This window comes from Gracilinanus agilis, chromosome 5 (genome assembly GCF_016433145.1).
Source record: "Gracilinanus agilis isolate LMUSP501 chromosome 5, AgileGrace, whole genome shotgun sequence".
NCBI classification, from domain to species: Eukaryota; Metazoa; Chordata; class Mammalia; order Didelphimorphia; family Didelphidae; genus Gracilinanus; species Gracilinanus agilis.
In genome coordinates this window covers 164,504,133-164,524,968 of record NC_058134.1, presented here as the reverse complement: position 1 = coordinate 164,524,968, position 20,836 = coordinate 164,504,133, and the positions used below count along the sequence as shown (strand labels likewise).

The following is a 20,836-nucleotide window of genomic DNA, read 5'->3' as shown; positions in this document are numbered from 1 at the left end:
TTCCTTCTCCTGAGTTTTCTCTGAAATATCACACCATCTTTTGCCAAAAATGGAATTTAGCTCAGCTTTATCTTCTTCCTAAGTTGTATTGATTTTTCTCTGCTCAAAGAGGAGGGAATAACAAAATGCAGGGAATTTGTTAAGAGAAGCCTCTTAACCTTCTCGAAAAGTACAAGATTCTGTCTCTGCTAAATATATTTTGCATAATCCTGTAATTAATATTTCCCACCCCCCACAATAAGTTGAACGTTACAGATGAGCCATTAAATGGAGACCTGCTTCCTAGTTTCACTTAGAATTCTTGCCATACTTAAATCTATCTGCTGTATGTGTTTAATTTTTAACCTTACTGGTCTTTTTCAACTTTCCTCACTCTGCTGCAGTCACTGTGATTCACTGCTAACTTTATCATTTCATTTTGCAGGAGAGGAAAGGACAGAATATGTCCTTTGCTGTAGCTATGCAATTCTCATTTATTTTTTTGGCACTGGCATAAAGATTAGAGATTTGTTTCCAATATTATGCAATAAGCATTAAGTATCACCTACTTTCTGCAAAGGCACTAGAACTACCAAGACTAAAGGAAAACTGAATAGCTTACATTCTACCTCAACATTTATGATCTGTAGCCCAGGGTTGGTCCTAGCCACAATCATATCAAGGACTCATCCCTCACAAGTCAAGGAACCCCAGACAGTCTACTGTGGAGCTTATTGGTCATCAGCTACACACAAGCTATGGGGGTGGGCTGGGGGTGGGTAGGAGTTAAACCCTTCCCAGAGACCCTTTGATAAAATGCACAAGCAATGAAATCTGTAGTCTAGAGCTGAGCTTCACCATGGGATTCCCTAGTAAGAACTTCATAAGTCTGAGAACCACAATCGCAGGCGCCAAAGCCACTCTACATGAGGGTCACGCTACCTTCTCAGGAACTAAAGGCCACAACTTCCTAAAACACATGTTTAAAATATAGGTTCATATTCAAACCAAGAAAAATATTTCACTGAAAATTTAAAAATCCACAATATCCCTTTTTTATACTTAGGTAGCCAATTCCTTTCCAAGGAAGAGTGCATAAAATACTAGCCAATAGAAAGGAACATTGAAGTAATATAACCATCAGTTTAATATCCATGAGATGAAATATTTCACTGTATCGCTTCCTTTGAAACCAATTCGTGGGTCTCTTTATAACATCTGTGCACTTTTAACACAGATTCTTTCTTTGCCTGGTGGTCTTTCAGGATACTTTTTTATAGTATGTTACCATTGAATCTGCTCAGTAATTTGAACTTGATGGGTGGCTTAATTTTTAAAAAATATTTATATTATTACTTGACTATGTGGTTTTCTAGTTTTAAGGCCTTAAACAACATTATTTCAGATACTTTTTGCACAATTATCTAACAAATCAGATCAGGCCTTTATGCAGATTTTTTCCAAGATTAAATCTTTTCTTTCTCAGGACAGGGTTATTCAGAGACAGAAAAACTGCTCTCACTGAGCATTTCTCTACTTCTGCATTGATTCTTCCAAGCTAATGTGATCCACATAGATTATAAAGTCCATTTTCAGCAAAAGAAATGCTTTGGGTTGAAAATCTGGAAATATTTCTAGGACATTTTGAACAATTTCTTTGTAAATTGAGGATGAAGAAGTAAATAGTGATGATGATAAAAGAAAAATCAGATATATAATCTTTCCTCATTTAAATTCATACTTCTATAATTCATTTTCTATAGATTTAATAGGATAATAGAGTTCTTTAAGAAGCATTAAAATTATATATAAATATACTAATAATAATGCCTCTTTATCCTCTTAACTAAGAAACTCTAAGAATAATTATGCCAGTTACAAAAATTTCACAGAATTTTAAGTTTCAATATAAAAATAATCAACTATTGGGGAAAGAAAATGTAGATATATCGTTTTCTTAAATAACTTACTATAGATAGCAATATATTTTCTGAAAAGTAATAGCCCAAATCACACAAACATGGGTCATCTAATTCCATTCTCTTATTTATCTATTCAACAAATGTTTGCTTTCTGTGACTTATCCCTTACTTTAACATAGAACTTGAAATGAATTGAAGAATATCAAAATTACCTCAACTTTTAAGGGATTCCTTGTTCTATCAGGGACTACAAAATTGGTTTACTTTTGGAATACTATATTATGAATCATCATGAAAGTCATGCTATGCCAAAACTTTAGACAAAAAACTAAATTTTGAATCAAAGTAAATCCTCAGTCTCTTATATATAAAACAGGCTTAGATTAGTATTATCTTTCATATTTATGTTATATATAAAAATATGATTTTCTAAACTCAAAAATAGTTTGAAGATTTCAGAATATTTAGTCTAAATAAAAACTTTTGAGTAATAAAATAATTATTTCAAAAGCTTATATATGTGTATATATACATATATATAGTTCTACACACACACAACATACACACATGCATACACATACTGGATCGCTGAAATCATTGTATCTGTGATTTCATTGGTATAGAGAACTACAGGATATAGAGGAAAGTCTCTTCATCAAGGCATTTCTACAGTCTCCACAAATGATAGTCTCATGGTTTCCTAGAGCATTAAGATTTTGAGGCACTCCCTAAGACATATGAGTGGGATGTGTCAGAAAAGTAGTTGGGTCCAGGTGTTGCTATTTCACAGACCACTTCTGTCCACTTCTGTCCAGTTTGCCATTCTGAATTTTCATGTGAATATAAATAATAAATAATCATTATTTGAAAAGACCAATAGCACTGAAATAGGGCAACGCTTATTCATGTTACATTTTCATTACTTGGAAATAAAGATATATAATTTTCTTAAGACATATTCTACAATCTACCATTTTTACTAATCCAAATTGGTCTTCATTCCAATTATCCTTAGTGACATTTTTACTTTACATTTATCTGGCTATTAGGTCCATAGGCAAATGCAGAAACAAAACATGAATGATAACTTAGTTAAGTTCTTAAAAACTAAGGATTTGAAATAGGAAAAAATAAGTATATTGAATTTTGTGAAAGACTGCATACGTTTTTACTCTCATGAGCAATTTCAGTTTGAAAAATCTGCCTATAAAATGATGCTAAAGAATATATTCATTGTTATATTCTATCACTCCTTAGATGGAGAGTTATACTCTGGAACTGCAGCTGATTTTATGGGACGAGATTTTGCCATCTTCCGAACTCTTGGACACCACCATCCAATTAGGACAGAGCAGCATGATTCCAGGTGGCTAAATGGTATGTAAAACATGCAATAATAAAATGGAGACTTATGTCTGATATTTTAAAATTCAACAATCTAGATGCAAAAGAGTGATTAGTTAAAAACTAGATTGGCCATTGATGTCGGTGACTTTGAATGTTCTTGTGTACTGAGTTGCTTGTATACTAAAGATAAAATATTACCTTATATTTTAATGAACTTAATGGTGGTAGTTTCATGATTAGGGAGTATGAGAAAACTAAGCAAAAAGAAGAGAGAGAAAAGGTTCAGAAAAACTTCTTGCTGTATGCCTACACTGAGGTCATAAAGGATTTTTCTCTGTGGAAAGAAAAAGATCAAGGCTTAGGAAAAGGGAAAAGATAGGGTTTGTCCTGGGCTGGACCTGACCAGTTTTCTTATACTGGAAAAAAAAATGAGACAGTTGTTGGTCACTTAGCAGGTATCAAAATAAATTTGCATAGCCATAGCAGGAAAAAGGTATTCAACTAGAGTAGACTTTAATAACATCTCAAGTTGATTTTAGCTGATCAACACTCCCTTGCCTGATTTACCTACCATGTTGTTGGTGGTGTAGGTGTTGGTGTTGGTGTTGGTGTTGGTGTTGGTTGGGTTGAGTCATTTTTTTTTCAGTTGGGTCCAACTCTTTATGACCTCATTTTAGGGTTTTCTTGCAAAGATACTAGAGTAGTGATGGGCAAACTATTTAAAGGAAAGGAAATGCTCATCTGTCAGTCTGTTTCTAAGGCAACTCTTTTGAAGTTTCATTGTATTGTATCTTATTGTATTTTTCAGATTAGGAATAATGACCCACAGCTGGATAGAACATTTCAGGGGGCCGCGTCTGGCCTTCAGGCCATAGTTTGCCCATCACTGCACTAGAGTGATTTGTCATTTCTTCCTGCAGCTCATTTTACAGATGAGGATACTGAGGCAAACCATTCAGCATCACAGGGTTACTAAGTATCTGAGGAAAAATTTGAACTCAGATCTTCTTGACTCCAAGCCCAATACTCTATATATAGCTTAGTTGTTATTGTCTATCATAAGCTGATCTTTCAAGTCCTTCTAGGGTTTCTTGGTGTCTGTTTCATAGTCAGGTAATGAAGGCATGCTATTAGAAGTCTAAGTATTCCCCTGTGCCAATCAAATTTCAAAAAGGAGTCAATACCATTTAAGAAAAAAAGAAACTTCTAATTTTTGTATGAGAAAGAGTAAGGCTATTGCTCCAGCCACAGCAATTGAAAGACTGGCCAGATATTAAATATATAGAATAAACTTGCTCCAGTTGTTCCTTCTTGCATCTAGGAGGAAGTACAAACTTTTTTGATATTTAAAATGCTTTCCATTCTGACTCCAGTCTGCCTTTATAGTCGTTGCTCTTTGTTTTTAAACCCTTATGTTCTGTCTTAAAATTAATGCCATGTATTGGTTCCAAGGCAGAAGAGTGGTAAGGGCTAGGCAATGGGGATTAAGTGACTTGCCCAGGGTCACACAGCTAGACTGGCATTACTCTCAATTATATCCATTTTATGCTTTATGAACTGCTCTGCTTGCTGTCCCTCATATATAATATTCTGTGTCCTGCCTCCCTGACTTCCTTCTTCTGGAGTGCAGAAAATATACATTCCTGAAGGTTCCATAGATCATGCCAGAGTTGAGACTGGAAATGATGCTTTCTAATTCCTTGCTTTAGGTCCTTTTCAGTAGACCAAGCAGTGGTTTAGTATTAAGTAACAAATAATAGAATATAGTCATTAAAAATAATGAGATATAAAGCCATTATGCCTAAGAAAGATGAGAAATATTTTAAGCTGTCACCAAACAAGATATTTACTTTTGTTTCTATTTACATTTCATAAGTACTTTTCATTATGAATTATGTCCACATACTATGGCTGGGAATTAGATGATGAAACATAGTTGGCTGCATCTTTACTCTGCAAATGGATACACATAGAGAATAGAATCACGTCATGGATCCGGGTTCCGTGATCTTCAAGCCTGGAGTGCACGTCTTGGCGCAGGCTGTCCCTCCCTTGAACTTAGACCTTTAACTCTGGTTCTGCACTTATTTCCGTGATACTTTCGCTGAAGTAAATGGGATTCATAAGTTGTCAACAATAATTCCTCCTCCATTCAAGATGTATAATGGCAGTATTTGTAGAGAAACAGTAAACAACGCTATGTCATTCACAATTAATGTTATTAGTACAGAAGGGAAAAATATATACATGCATGCTTATATATTTATATTCACACAGACACACCTATAGATATACACATGTGTGTGCATCTGTAAGTCTCTATGGGTTGTGTGTATAGATATAAAATCTCAGAGGTGGGCTCTGGGCGAATGTGACCTGTGAAGGTCATAAAGGTTTTCAGTGTCCTTGAGAAATAAGGCTGGATTGTAATAATAGGTAGAGATGTTAAGAGGAATAAAGCACCCATTTCATTTGTATGGCCTTGGGGAAATAAAGGCAAGTCATCAGCTGGAAGCTGCTTTTGTATTGCAGACCTGCAGGATGACAGCTGAGGCTGAAGAATTTACACTATGGGAAAACATAGCCATTGTCCACAGCTCTGTACTTCATCTCTGAAAATGTGTAATTCCTTTGGGAATTCAGTTATCAGTCTCTCAGCACAAAATGTGCAAACTGATTTTCCCAAATTAGTGCAGAGGTTACATCTGACAGGGTGCAGAAACCAGGACTGCTTTAAGATTGAAAACGTAGTCATATATTGGATAGAACCAAGGCACTGGGAACCATAAACCACCCGAAATTAAATACCATTCTGGAATAAAATTGGAGACATGATGTTTATACATTCATGCATACAATGAATGACTTTTGAGGAATAAGAATGTACTGTATAATCATTAGAACTGCCAGAGCCTCAAAACTATCTGAGAAGGTTCTTTTGGAGTGGTCTTCAGGGCTATGAACATTTACTTTGGCATTTCACATTTTAATTTACCTAAATTAGTTCCTCTCCTTTGCAGCAAAAAATTGGCCTATTTCAGATATATATTTAATACTTTCTTTCCCACTAAGGAGAAAACAAATCTGATGCATGGAAGTAGAATTTAAAATATTTTCTAAAACAGACTTTATGCAATATGGGGCTCTCCTTAGTCCCAAATCATTATTCTAAGTTTATTTTTCTAGTTATATTGTCAGAGTTGTCATTTTCAGAAAATAGTTAAAAATAGAAAATCATTTTGTAGGAAGGGATTTTCTAAGTCCTAAGAGAGAGGCACTATGCTCACTCATTGGTATTCATTGTTTTCTTGGTTTTAATTTCTTACTCTAGTTACTACCATAAAGTAATTCTTGGAAGAGCTAGAAAACATATTGATTTCTAGCCTGCTCAGTACCTTGTTTTACTATTGTTTGAGGAATATGATTACATTCTGGGGCTTGCATTCTGGGGCATACCTGAGTTCAAATTCTTCTACTTAGGTTTGCTAAGGATGCTCTGACAATTAGAGAAGAAGAATTTAATATTTGGAATCAGCTAAACTAATTAGTTAGACCACATCAGGTACAGGACCTTTTTACCCTAATCTCTAATGCTAATAGCCATTATAGATAAATACTTTAACAGCTGCATATATATTATATATAAATATAAATATAAATATATATGAAAAATCCAAGAAAATGTAGCCTGATAGTAGAGTCAGCAATGATGGAAACTATTGGTTTAAAAGGAGGATCAAATTGGACATTTTAGATATAAGTTGGAATTTATTTGCTTTTTGTGACTCTCAGACCTCTTGATGACACCATTTTCCAACCATGTCTGTGGCTTAATATTTTAAACCAGTTAGCGTGTTTCAGTACCCTGGAGACAAAGTCCTTCATAATCCTTATTTTACGGTTACATAAGCAGTTGAGTATTATAGGAACTGAGTGAACATTCAATAATAAAAAAAAATACCCTCTTAAATTTCACAGGCTTTGAGACAGGAAACAAGGACACAATCCTCTTATGGCATTTGTATTGTATTTTCTGGCAGTTACTGTGCCTTGTTCCCTTTATTGCAGATTACAAATTGCCATGAGATGGCCTTGGACACTGAATGAATAGCTGCATACACACATAATATAATATTTTACGTACATATACATATATTTAGTTGATGTTATGATAGTATAAAGACTATGTATGAAATAAGAATCTAAGAAATGAAATCTATTCAGAATATATTTCTCATTTTAAATCAGAAATAAAAGAGCTCAATGTTTCAATATGGTTATTAACCTTTATTTTGCTGAATCAAAATTTGGCAGTTTTTCTTTTGTTTGCTTTCACTTAATTCAAACAGTCCTTCACCTTCAGACAAAAAACACATAACCTCTCTTGTATATTTTCCTGAAAAAAAATACACAATCAAGTTAAACTATGAGGTCTTTTTATTCTCAAACTACTAATCGTTTTTGTGTGACCTGCAAATGTACTTTTCTCTCAAACAAGCCAACCTTGCCAAAACATTAACTTCCTTTTTACCTCATCTTTCCTAGACTCGTTTTCCATGTTCAGCCTTCTACCAAAAGAAAAGGGTCTGCTTTTGCCTATCTTATTTGAAAGAAAGTTTAGTCTGTCAGTAAAATAAATGAAGCCCATAAATGAAAATAATATTCTTATTACTGATGTCAACTTTTGATAAGAGATATTTCTTAAAGGCAATCTAAGAAAATACATTTGAGGAAAATATGATCAGTCTATGTTATTTCTTAATGTAGCCAAAACATTGTTTTCCATATTACAAAGAGTTGGTTTTTTTAATGTATACAATTTTTTTTAAATAAAGTTTAACTTTGGAGCTGAAAACTTATTAAGGAAAAGTCAACTAATTTAATCAGAAGAAAAATAAAACATGGATCAAGGAAAATCCAAATAAAATATGGTAAAGTGCTCTTTAGAAAATTGGACAGTTGGGAAGGATGTGTAGAAATCAGGAAAACTTTTCCACTGAAGGAGCATTTCTTTTAGGAGTGGGTAGAAGGCATCAAGGGATAAAAGTCACAGATAGATTATTAATGATTCTGGCGAGAATCATGAGTATATATTTAAAAAAATTTGTGAAGACCTGGGAATTCTTCATCAATGTAGGAAATTCACTCTACTATTGCAGATTGGCAACTCTTCCCAACACTGAGAGGCTAAGGAAAATGCCCTAGGGTCACCTAGCCAAGAAGTGTCAAAGCCAAGATTTTTAGTTCCATTTGTCTCTATTCTGACATCTGCCCTATATCCACTATATATTTTGACCTCTGAAATTATCTTAAATTCCTAATATTCCCACCAAAAATGCAAAGTCATTTGTTTCACTGAAACTCCAATTGAAGCAGACTGGTCCAGTGGGAAAAGTAGTGGATTGAGAATCAGAGGATGTAGATTCTGTCACTTGTTTGTTGTATCATCTTGAGAATCCTTGGTTTCATTTAAAACTGTATATAAGTCTTATTTTCTTTGTGAGGCTTCTCTCTCCAACTTCTTTCACTATCTTACACACAAATAAGGTGACTCCCACATTTGAATATAAACTCCTTAAAGGCAGGGTCTGTTTTTGTTTTTATTTTTGTTTCTGTCTTTCTGTAAGTCTCCTTCAACTTTGGTACATTGACTACACACAGGAATTACTTAATGAATGTTTGTTAATTAACTGACTGAGATTTAAATAAAACAGCAACAAAAAGATACAATAGAAAGATCCCATGTACCAGATCTTAGATTTATGAATGCAATGATATGATGATCTTTCCACAACAAAACAAAAAGAAAAGGGACTATACATAAGTGAAAGTCTGTTTTCAATCTTTGTTCAGTAAAGAGGGTGAAAGAATTTTGAGGTGAAATGCCTACTTTATAGCAGATAACAGCCCTCCACTATTATGGTGCCTTATGAAATTCAAAACAGACATAGTGAAAAATAGGAATCAAGACTAGAGGAAGACTCAGGAAGAATCACTTACAAACCAAAGGAAGTAACACCCTTCTGAAAGTTACTTTCAAAAGAATGAGAACTTTATTCTTTACCCCTAAACATTTTAGATAATGCCTGCAATCCTGAATGCCTCAATCATTCTTTCACAGGCTACTCATGCTCAGAGTTCTAATGTCTCCAATTTCGAGTTGCCTCTATAGACCTAAATAATAGCTTGTATAAAATGTGGTCACAAAAAAAAGAAGTAAAATATAAGAATCTTCCACATTTTCCTTTATAAAATCAGAGTAATGGCAGCTCATAATCTTACCTTGTCAAAAGGTCAGTTTATGTGTCCTTATCATCTGAATTATCATTTTCTCCATGAAGCTCAATTTTCAGTCTCTTCATTATTCTGTTCTTCCTTTTCTTTTCTTTCATCATCCTCATCTTCCCTGCTTTTGTCTGACTCCTCAGAATCTCTCCTTTTTTCTTTAGCCTTCTCTTACCTTGAAGCTCCTTTTTTGCCTTTCTGTTCACACCTATATTCTTTCTTTCAAAGGGGAAATGAGTCCTTGAAATTTCTTTTCTTCAGTGGCCAACAGTGCATCACCAGGGTTTACAGTCTTTCAATTTCCTTTCATTGAAAAATTGTTTGCACAAGACATAGCGCACCGCACTAACATGCTGATAGTCCTGGTACTTTGGGCCCCTTTGGAGATGTTGACACCTTCAGGGAGCACCTCCTTGACCATCCTGATGATGACTGGGTTAGGAAGATTTAAGTCCTCTGGCCTATTCTCCTTGGTCACCTCACCGGTCACCTCGCCTCTCAACTCTCCCTGGAGAGCTGCAACAATGCTGCCACTGGCCAGGGCATCAGTTGGGCCCCAGAACTATGCCTGTTCTGCTTCTCCCCTAAGGCTTTCACTTAATTCAAAGTAGTTGGTATTTCTTGACTCAGACAGCACATCCTGCCTTGGCTACAATTCATAAACCCACCTCCTCACCCAGTGAGTTCTATGTTGTTGTGATGCTGTCCTTAGTATTTCAAAATAAAATAATAAAAACCCTGTTGCTTAGTATTAATACTGGTTAGCAGTCATGGAAGAGCTGTTAAGAGGTAGTATTGGCCTAGGGGAAAGTGAGATGACCTTTCCAAGGCCAGGACACATACGACTATAAGATCATGGAAAAGCCCCTTTTACTTTGAGTTTTCTCCAGCACCTCTGTAAGACTATAAATTAGAAATTTAGTTTATGATCTACTGATTCCAGTTTCCACACTAGATAATTCCCAGGCTAATGAAATCACAGATCCTTCCCCCTTCCCTCAAAAAGGAGTCATTATTCTCTACATGCAGTAATGAATAGAAAAACAAATTAAAATAAAATGTTTAATAAAAAAATTAGAGAATAGTAGGAATTAGACGAGAAAATGCAACACGTATTATCCCTTTTACATTTTATTTTCCACAACATTTAATATCGTGTTTTAAATGTTCAGAATAATAAACCTCAGCAGATAATTCCAAAGCAGGTCTAACAAAGTGGCTATTGTCTACTGTAGTTCAGCTGACCACTCCATCGATGCCATGATTCAAAAGATAATAGTGAGTCCATGCAATGTTTATTATGGTATATAAATCCTATTTACAGATGGAGAATTGCTAGCTTTAACCAGTACACTAAATCACGGTTTAATACTATTCTTGAGAATGTCACTTTTTTTTTCTTTAAACTGTATGAAACATTCAACATCTGAAAAGCTACTATCTGGAGCCAGTCTTTTAATAGCTAACTTCTAGTCCTAAATCGCTTTTCAGTACTAGTCTTACCTTCTGAGAATGCTGCTTTTTTTCCCCTTTAGACTGTATTAAAAAATTAAAAAATTAAAAAATTAAACCACTAAAAAGATGCTAGCTGAGGCCAACATTTTAAGAGCTAATATCCATCCCTGCCTCTTCCCCTAAGCTTTTTGCTCTCCCTTTCTTCTCTAACCACCAGCTTAATGAACACAGACCCTGTCTGTACCCGTTTCCTCTCTTGCAGTCACTGCATTCAGAGTTTGCTCGGTGTTCAATAGGGATTTGCCATTGACTGGATAATCTGAGTTCATGGGTGCAGTGGCAGCGAGCAAGGAGCTTTCCTCAGAAGATGCCATGACAATACATGCAACCATGGTGTGACTGGACTCACTGACATGGCTCTCAAAAGCTTTCCCTCTGTGAAAATAGAAGCCTGTTTGCAAATTAATTAGTTTCTGGCGGGCAGCTTGATTGTTGACCCAGCGTTTGTAGAGTGGAAAAACAATCAGATTAGTGTGCTCGGTATAAAGGGCTAGTCAGGCACTTGCGTGTGGCTCGCAGGACTATTGAAACTATGAATGGGGTGAAACACAATCTTTTCTGAGAAGCCAAAGCAGAGGTTAAGTGTGATGAGCCTAGAGCACGTAAGCAGCAGGGGCTGGGGAATTAAAGGATTTTAGCCAGATAAAGCTGAACGATGCCAAGTGAGTTCATTGAATTATAATGGCATGGATAGTTTGGATGAAAATGCCACTTATGTCCTAATCTCTGTTAGTAGACGGAACAGGCTTATTGTGTTATCAAAGGTAGACTTGACACAAATAACCGGTGATCTCAGTGGAAAATTCTAATTGAAATATCTCGGTGGCTAAATATTAAAATTAGCTAACGAGAAAATTCATGGCATCCTTTCTTTCTCATTTATACAATTAATACTTACATTTTCCCTTACTAAAAAAATACATCATGAACTAATTTTAGGTAATAAGTGATTTTGCCTCAAGAATAAATGTATGAGTTGCTGTGGCTGTCTAATCTATTGGTGATGAGGCCTTCCATATGTTGCTGACTATCCATGATTATAGCAGAAATATAATGACAATTTTTTACATTTGTATTTATTTACTTTATATTTATGCTATAAATACTTACATATGTACTCACTTTAATTTCCATTAGAGTATAATTTCTCTCAGAGTTGTATCATTTTTATTTGCGTCCCTTGACCCTGGCATAGTGCTGGCACATAGAAAGAGCTTAATAAATGCTTATTTAATCCCAGCATTTCCAAATTTCTTTTAGAACTTGTGTTACTTCACTGAGGTCACAGATCCATCATAATTTCAAAGAACATATTTTTAAGCTTCCTTTTTAAAAATATTAATTTTGATACCTATAATAAGAAATTGGAATACTTTCAACATTTAAATTTAGCATAATTGATGTGATTTACATATTATGTATATAACATACAAACACACATTTCATTAAACAATTTATATTACTTTTTGCTTTATAGTTTTATTTTTTGGAGAAAAGTAAACTTTACTTTTTAATTCAATTAAAAACTGATGCGAAATAAAACATTAATACTGATTTTTTTTCTCTTCCAAACCCAGCCCAGTATCTGGTATATAGAAGGTACTTGATAATGTTTATTGATTATTTTTTTGCTTTCTCTCACTATTGCATTCTTCCACTCTGTTTACAAACAAGTTCAAATATCATTTAAGATAGAAATAATCCTCTAAAATGATACCCTTGTAAGTTAGTACCCTTTCTTTTCACTCTTGGATAGATTTTGCAAAAACAGTAATCTGTTATCACTCCCTATATTTCTTACCACCCCTCTAACAAATTAACCTTTTGCAGTGTGACTGCTATCCTCACCTCTCCTCTGAAAATGTATTCTCAAAAGGCACAAATGAGCATCTAGTGACCAAATTGTATGGTCTTTTCTCCTTCACCATTTTTCATGATCTCTGTACAATTTTGTTGGCCCTTATCACAGCCTGGAGCTGTATTGAATCAGAAAACATGAACAGAACTTAGAATGATCTAATATAACCTCCTAATTTTACAGAAAAAGGAACTATGACCCAGGGAGGATAAACTATTCATTTACACATGCTCATAGAGCACGGCAATGGCTTGATGCATTATCTTTTTTTATAAGCATCTTACTCACCAGTTTCCTCAACTATTCAATTGAACTCAGCACAACTTAAAATTTGTGGTTTCTCCATCCAAGGAAATCTGCTTAAATACTGGAAATAAAACTAATAAAAGAAAGTTTTTTTATTATATTTATTCACTTTTTATTCATGCTGTAACTACTCATAGATATATAGATGTATCTATCTATCTATCTATATCTATATCTATATCTATATCTATATCTATATCTATATCTATATATATGGACTCATTTTGTTCTTCATTAGAATATTATTTTCCTTAGAATTTGTTCATTATTTGTATTTGGGAGCCCAGATGTAATTACTTTCCAGTATACTAGAGGAATATAGCATGTACAGAGATAAGCAGAATACAACATAGGAAGTAATAAAGAAATCAGAGTGATTTATTAGTATTTAAGGTCATTAAGAACAATAATATCTGGAAGTATATGAAAAGAATCGTATTGGAAGCACCCGTGCTGAAAATTGTTAGTGACCTCAGCCCACACATTTATGGAATTTCATCCAGAAGTAGTCACCGTCATCATCATGGTAGTAGTATCTGAACAGACAGACAGTGTAAACGTCCCAAGGGTAAGAATTTTTGAGATGTGAAGGAAAAGGAGAAGTGAGTAAGGAAGTCAAGGGGATTGGGAGGAAGAGAGTGACTTAATAAACTGGTTAACTATAGAATCCAGACTATGATGTTAAAATAGTGTTAATAAATAGTGAGGTAATGAGGGGGGCTGGAGCTGAGGATGAAAGAGCAGAAAGAAAGATGGAAAGCCAAGAGAAGAGAACTTGAGAGAATGTTAGACTTTCCAAATCAATGGCGATGACATAGTTTGGGTCACACAATTTTAATGTTGGGTCTAAGTTTTAATTAGTCTTATAAGCAAATAAAGAAGTTTGAAGGGAAGAAAAAGGAATTAGAGGCTGACAAACTATGAAGTGAGAGTGTTTAGAATAGCATCAGCATAAATATTGAGTTAACAAATGATGATGGTTGGGGAATGGAAGGGTCTGAAATAGCAATGGCCAGAAAGGTCAAGTGGTCATGGAGGTACATGTTGGGAGTGATAGTTAAAAGTGGTAAAGAATTTAATATCTTAGCCAGAAAATAGGATAGGGTGACAAAATTAGAGTAGAAGGACAATTTAAACTTTTCTCAGTGACAGAAACCATTACCCTCCAGTGTCCTGTCATGAAGAACAATGAATTAGATATCATTTGCAAAGATGGAAATGGCCCTAAAGGTGATAGTCACTAAAGCCTCTAATCTTGTACAGTTTATGACATAAAGAAATGATAAGTGAGGACCTCTAAGAGGGAATGGATTGTGTTTTTTGTTAGTCAAGCCTATAACCACACCCTCTTAACAAAGAAAAGAACTCCCCATATCAAGAGGAATAATCTTATTCCCTTCAATAGGAATTTTTCCAGACCTACTTGATATTTAGCTTGGTGTAAGTAAATTCCTTCTAGCTCCCACCATGTTCCTGCCAGCTACTGTGAAAACTCTGCAGACCACTGTAAGATGCAGAAATGAGTAGCCATATTTCTGAGGGTGCAAGCTGGCAGTTGCCACTTTGGAACACAAAACCTGGCAGAGCACCCAGGCCATGTGCCAGGGTATCAGTTAAGGACAGGGTATAAAAGGGGGTCCTTTAACCCCTGGGAGCTTCACTTCTCTGACTCACCTGCAGCGTTAGGGAGGAAGGGGGGTGCTGGGCCCCAGGCTGGTTTGGGAGTTTCTGTTAGGCAGGTAGAAACTAATTCAGTTATTAGCCAAATATTTGATACTTCCTTGGCATAGACAACATTCTTACATACCAGCAAGAGAGAACAGCTACAATCAAGAACAACTGCAACTGACCCAGAGGCTTGCCAGCCTCTGGGCTCAGCTACAAGCCACAGAGTTAGGATTTGCCCTCAAGGCTGTCTCATTTACTCTGCACCCAGGGAACATCAACTAGTGCTTCAAGATTGATCAACATCAACAATTTTAGGCAAGGTCTTAGGGTTTCCTTCTCCCACCTACCTACCCAACCTTCCCTCTTTTTAATTACAAACAAACCCGGGTTAATCTTGAGCCTAAACAACCTTGGAGCCTTGCTTACCTTACCATCAACCATCCTTTTTAATAGCAGTCAGATCCGCATTACAACTTAGTTGAGCAAGCCTTTCCAAGCCAGTTTATCCATTTCAATTTGAGGTTTCAGGAAGTTTCCATCTGCTTCCTGGAAACATTTCTAACTGTCTTGGCTGGATTGGTTCCAAGCCCTGGGCTTATTAGCAGAAAATTTTGAGCTTAAAGGAAACCTGACCCTGCTGCTGTGGGAGGTTATCTAATTCACATACAGCCGTGGTTTAGGTCTCCCTCCCTTTCATATTCCAACATCATCTACCTAGGCCCATTGGCTACTCCTAAAGTACCCACATTACAGTTTGGTGAGCACAGCATAGGTCAAGAACCTCCATTGTTTTTTTCTTGCTTTTAACATCTATAGCAATGGCCTTAGCTAGGATGGTGTTTATTGTGAGCAGTTTCTACTTGATACTATGGACCATTTTGCAGGGAGCTTATTAGCTCTGGTTTTTGACCATTCCTCAATATTTATCACAGATGCTTGTAATTTATGACTCGTATTGATGACTTGCAGTGACACTGGCTGAGTTTATCTCATATCTCCCTACCATGGCTGCAATTGTGCTTTCCATTTTTCAAGGTCTCTGGGCTTTAAAGAGGGTGTGTGAACATCTCTGGGGAATGGTGAAGCCCACTACTGACAATGATTCCTTGGTCCAAACGTTCAAAGATCAGATAAAACTGCTAGTTGAGGATAATAGACAAATCCATGAGGGTAAGCAGCTAGATGAATATACTATTCTCCAACTGGAGATAATTGAAACAAATCAAATGGGCACAAGTAGAAATCCAAAAATCTAGGACTGGAGTCCCACCAAATCTTAAGGAGTTCCTTAGTAATATTAGAACCCTACATTACTGAAGATACACATAAGTTGCATGCAGATAACACTCAATCCTTGACTAGGTCATTCTTTTGAGTTCCAGATTTGCATTTCTAAACTCCCAGTACACATCACTTACATATTCTATTTGCATGTCAAAGGCAATTATGTCCAAATGGGAAGTCATCTCCTTAACCCAAGAAAACAGGTCCATCTGATAAAGGCATTTTTATTCTAACACCATTTTTCCCAGTCCTGTTTCAACCATTAATAGCCAGTGTAACTTTAAATAAATAATTTTGTTTCTCTGGGTCTTAATTCATTTATCTGTTAAGTACAGGACTGAACTAGAAAACCTCCAAAAATCTTTCAAGTTATAATTTCTATGATTTTCTGATTCTATACTCCTTCAATCTGTAGTCTCTCTCCCTAATCCATTATATGTAATGTTACAAGAATTATCATACCAAAGCATAGCTTCAAAGCATCACTCTTCTGTTCAAAATCTTCAGTGTTTCCCCACTACCTACAAGATATTCCAATCTCATTTCACTACCATAAAAAACCATCAATAACTTGACCCCAACCAAATTTTCTAGCCTTATTTCTTACAATTCCACTCCCTGTATCTTAAACTCACAACATCCTGGATTTTATATACCTACTTTCCTCTGTTAAACTTACATTCCCGTGATAAAACAAATTGTGAATGATTAAACAAGTAAATGGTTTAGAGCAGTGATGGGCAAACTATTCCCCCGTGGGCCAGATGCAGACTGTAGTTTGCCCATCGCAGCCTTAAGCAATTCCCTAATCCCTATGCCCCCACATCTAGATGTGATTAGGGAATTGTTTAAGGCTGTGATGGGCAAACTACAGTCTGGATCTGGCCCTCGGGGAATAGTTTGCCCATCACTGGTTTAGAGGACCTATAATTTTATTAAGAACTAACCTCTAACAGAAAATGTACCAAAAATGCTTTTGAAATATCACCCCAATTTTAGCAATAAAAAAATCAAGTTATTTTAAGGTATCATAAAAGGAACTGTTTGCAGACTTGAATGCCCATGCCAAGGAATTTGGAGGAAGCACTTATGTGGTATAGTTGATAGAACACCTATTCTTGGAATCAGGAAGATCCAAATAAATTCAAATCTGGCCTCAGATACTTACTACCTGTATAGGTATAAAAATTGGATAATACTAGCATCTATCTCTCAGAGTTTTTCTGAGGATTAAATGAGATAATAATTGTAAAACATTTAGCAAAATGTCTGACATATAGTAAGCATTATATAAATGTTTATTATTATTTAACTATGCGAGCAAAGATAAAACAATATTTAGAAACTCTCTACACTGTATAAATTGTTATCCCTTTGGATCACTTCTTATACTTCAATACTATAAACCTGTATTTCCTTCACTAATGCAATTTGAACATCAATAATAAAGCAATCATTCTTTGACAGTTGCTGAGGCTCTGAAATTCATCAACCAAAGCCAAACCTGGTGACAATTCTTACCTTTTACTCTGTTGTCTTGTCTATGATAAGTCAGGGTCACCTAAATCATTATAAAGCTTTGGAATAAGATTTCAGTAGAGAAATGAATACCTCATATTAATGTAAACATGCTATCATCATCATTATTATTAACATCACCACATAGAGAATAAAGAGTTGACCTTGAAATCAAGAAGACTTGGATTCAAGTCTTGCCTCTAACATATATTGTTTCTGTGACTCTAGGGCAAATAATGTAACCTCTCACTGCCCTTGGAGATTTTGTAGGTTACTCAGTTATTACACAATGTTAATATGTGTTAGAGTAGAGGGAATTTCCTTAATAGGAGTTCACAATATCAATGGAATCATAGACCTTGGCCCTTAAAACTCCTGTCTTTAATGTCATTGCCGTGTACAGAATATTATACTCCCATAAGCTTTGGGATTCATTGTGTTATTATTACTTTCATTAGGCCATTATAATTTAACACAATATGGCTAGTTTCTAAACCTATTGCTCTTAATGTTTTCCTCAATTATAATACCTATTTCAAAATTTCAAGTAAGTTAATATGCTAGTATATTGAACAGTTTGGGATTTCTCTTTAATAACATTTATGCATTTAAATGTAAATAGTTTCTTCCTTTAAAATAGGCTATTTAATTATGAATTATGAAATGGCAAGACCTTTGTACCAAGGAAAGATAGAAACATCACAACTGTACCATTATGGATTTCCAAAATGAATGTGTGGCAAATGTGATTCTGGATTTATTATTGTCTTTTGGGAGCTCTCCTGTCTTTTCAGCTTAGCATGCAATCTGATTTAAATTACAGCCTGGGCAGAGCTGCATCTTGGGATTTCCCTTTCGTGTTTCCCACTGTTTAGAGTTCAATGAGCTTTAACCTCCTTGATTCTGAAAATCAAATAATGTCATGGTTGATATCAAATTGATGGCTAGTCCTCAATTGTTTAAATATTCATGGTTTTTAATGTTTATTTTAAAATATGTGTTGGAAATTTTTAAACATTAGGCCACAAATTACAGGCATACACACATCAAAGTGTATGTAAGAGCTGCCTGGCACTCTAAATTTGTGAATGCAAGCAATAGAAAGTAAATGCAGAAGCGTGACTTCTCACCACAAAGTCTGGGCCTCCAATTAGGACTAACTGGAGAAAAGTCCACTCTGAATTATGGGACAACTTAAATGAATCATATTATAGGATCATGGGATTTAGAGGTGAAAGAACCTTAGAGATTATCTAGACTAACCCTAAAGCAATGCCCAAAGATCATCTAGCCCAGAGGTACAGTGCCTGGAAAATAGCAGGTATGTATTAGGCGCTTATGGAATTGAATCCTTCATTTTACAAATGAGAAAGCCAAGGTTCTGGAAGTTAAATGACTTATCCAAAATCATGTATATAGTAATTAATTGAGACATGATTTGGACTCAAACCCTTAGATGGTTTGGCATAGTGGCTAGTGGGGCAACTAAATGGTAAAGTAGATAGAGTCTCAGGTCTGGTGTTGAAAAGGCTCATCTTCCTGAGTTCAAACCTAGCCTCTGACATCACTAGCCTGTGTGACCCTGGACAGGTCACTTCACCATGTTTGCTTCAATTTCCTCATCTATAAAATGAGCTGGAGAAGGTAATGGAAAACTGCTTCAGTATCTTTGCTTGGAAAACCCCAAATCACATCAAGAAAATTCAGAAACAACAGAAAATTCAACAACAACAACAAAATGACTGGAGAACTAGTCTTAAAGCTAGAAAGACTCTCCTCCAAATCCTCCTCATTCTTCTTAGCTGTATGACTAGGCAAATTATTTAACCTCTTTGAAACTTCATTTTGCCATATTTAAAATGAAGCTACAAATACTTATTATAATGTACAGAGATTGTAAGACTCAAATAAGATTATATTTATATATATATATATACACACTCTTAAATATGTGTGTATCTTTTACATTTATTAAATTATTAAATGGGATAGAAATTGGGCCTGCGATTTCATTGGTAAAAGAAACTAACTCCTGAGTGAAGTAACTCCCTTTCTCCTAAGGCAATTTGTTATCTTCTCTGCAACACTACTGGGGAGTTTCTTAGTTCACTGAAAGACTAATTGACTTGTCCAGCGTCACAAAGCCAACATTTATGAGAACATGTATTTGAATGTATGTCTGATCAGCCTGGCTCTTTTTAAAATATTTTATTTCAATTACATGTAAAAACAAGTTTTAACATTCAGTTTTACTTAGAATTTTTAAATTCCAAATTTTCCCCATCCCTCCCTCTTTTCGCTCTCTCCAGACAATAAGCATTTTGATATAGGTTTTACATGTACAGTCATGCACAACGTATTTCCATATTACTATGTTTTGAAAGAAAACACAAACCAAAAATATCTGAAAAAATAAAGCAGTTTTAAAATCGTGTACTCCAATCTGCATGAAGACTCCATCAGTTCTTTCTCTTCAAGTAGAGAGCAGTTTTCATCATGAGTCCTTCAGAATTGTCTTAGATCTTTCTTTTTATTGCTGCGAATAGCTAAGGCACTCTCATTTGGTCATGATACAATATTGGTGTTATTGTATACAATGTTGTTCTGGTTTTGCTTACTTCACTTTGAATCTCTTCATGTAAGTCTTCCCACAACCTGCCTCTTTTAAAACTTTATAGCATCATACTCATATGCTGTCCCATGTATTTTTTTACCATGCATTCCTAAATACTTTTAAAGTGCGCATAAGGAAATAATTGTGTGAAATAGGTTAGTGGTTGAACCCTACATTTGTGATTATTGATTTGTCTAGAAAATGTTTTCTTCATAAATAATGTAATGATGGGTCTGAATAAACCTTAGTCAAATTACACAGATTCTAAATTAGTACAAACCAAATGATTCAGAGTTCATTGAAGTTAACTTTTTTTTTAAGCCTTTTGTCATATGTTAGACTCAATACCATGTATTGGCTCTAATATATGAGTGGTAAGAGCTAGACAATGGGGGTTAAAAGACTTGTCCAGGGTCACATAGCCAGAAAGTGTCTAATGCAGAGTTGAACCCAGGACCTCCCATCTCTAGGTTTGGTTTTCTATCCACTGAGCCACTCAGCTGCCTTTTGTTGTTAAATTTTGAAAGACCATAAAATAAT

At 35.2% G+C, this 20,836-nt stretch overlaps 1 protein-coding gene and 1 pseudogene across 1 annotated transcript in view; one reads left to right on the top strand and one right to left on the bottom strand.

Annotated features, from left to right (window-relative positions):
• The window catches only part of SEMA3A (semaphorin 3A), a 296,356-nt gene that overhangs the window by 198,623 nt on the left and 76,897 nt on the right, over positions 1-20,836 (top strand). The window contains exon 6 of the mRNA XM_044677729.1: positions 3,159-3,278. Coding sequence (XP_044533664.1) covers positions 3,159-3,278 — 120 coding nt within the window. The remainder of the gene's footprint in view (positions 1-3,158; positions 3,279-20,836) is intronic.
• On the bottom strand, positions 9,591-11,380 carry LOC123249221 (annotated as a pseudogene).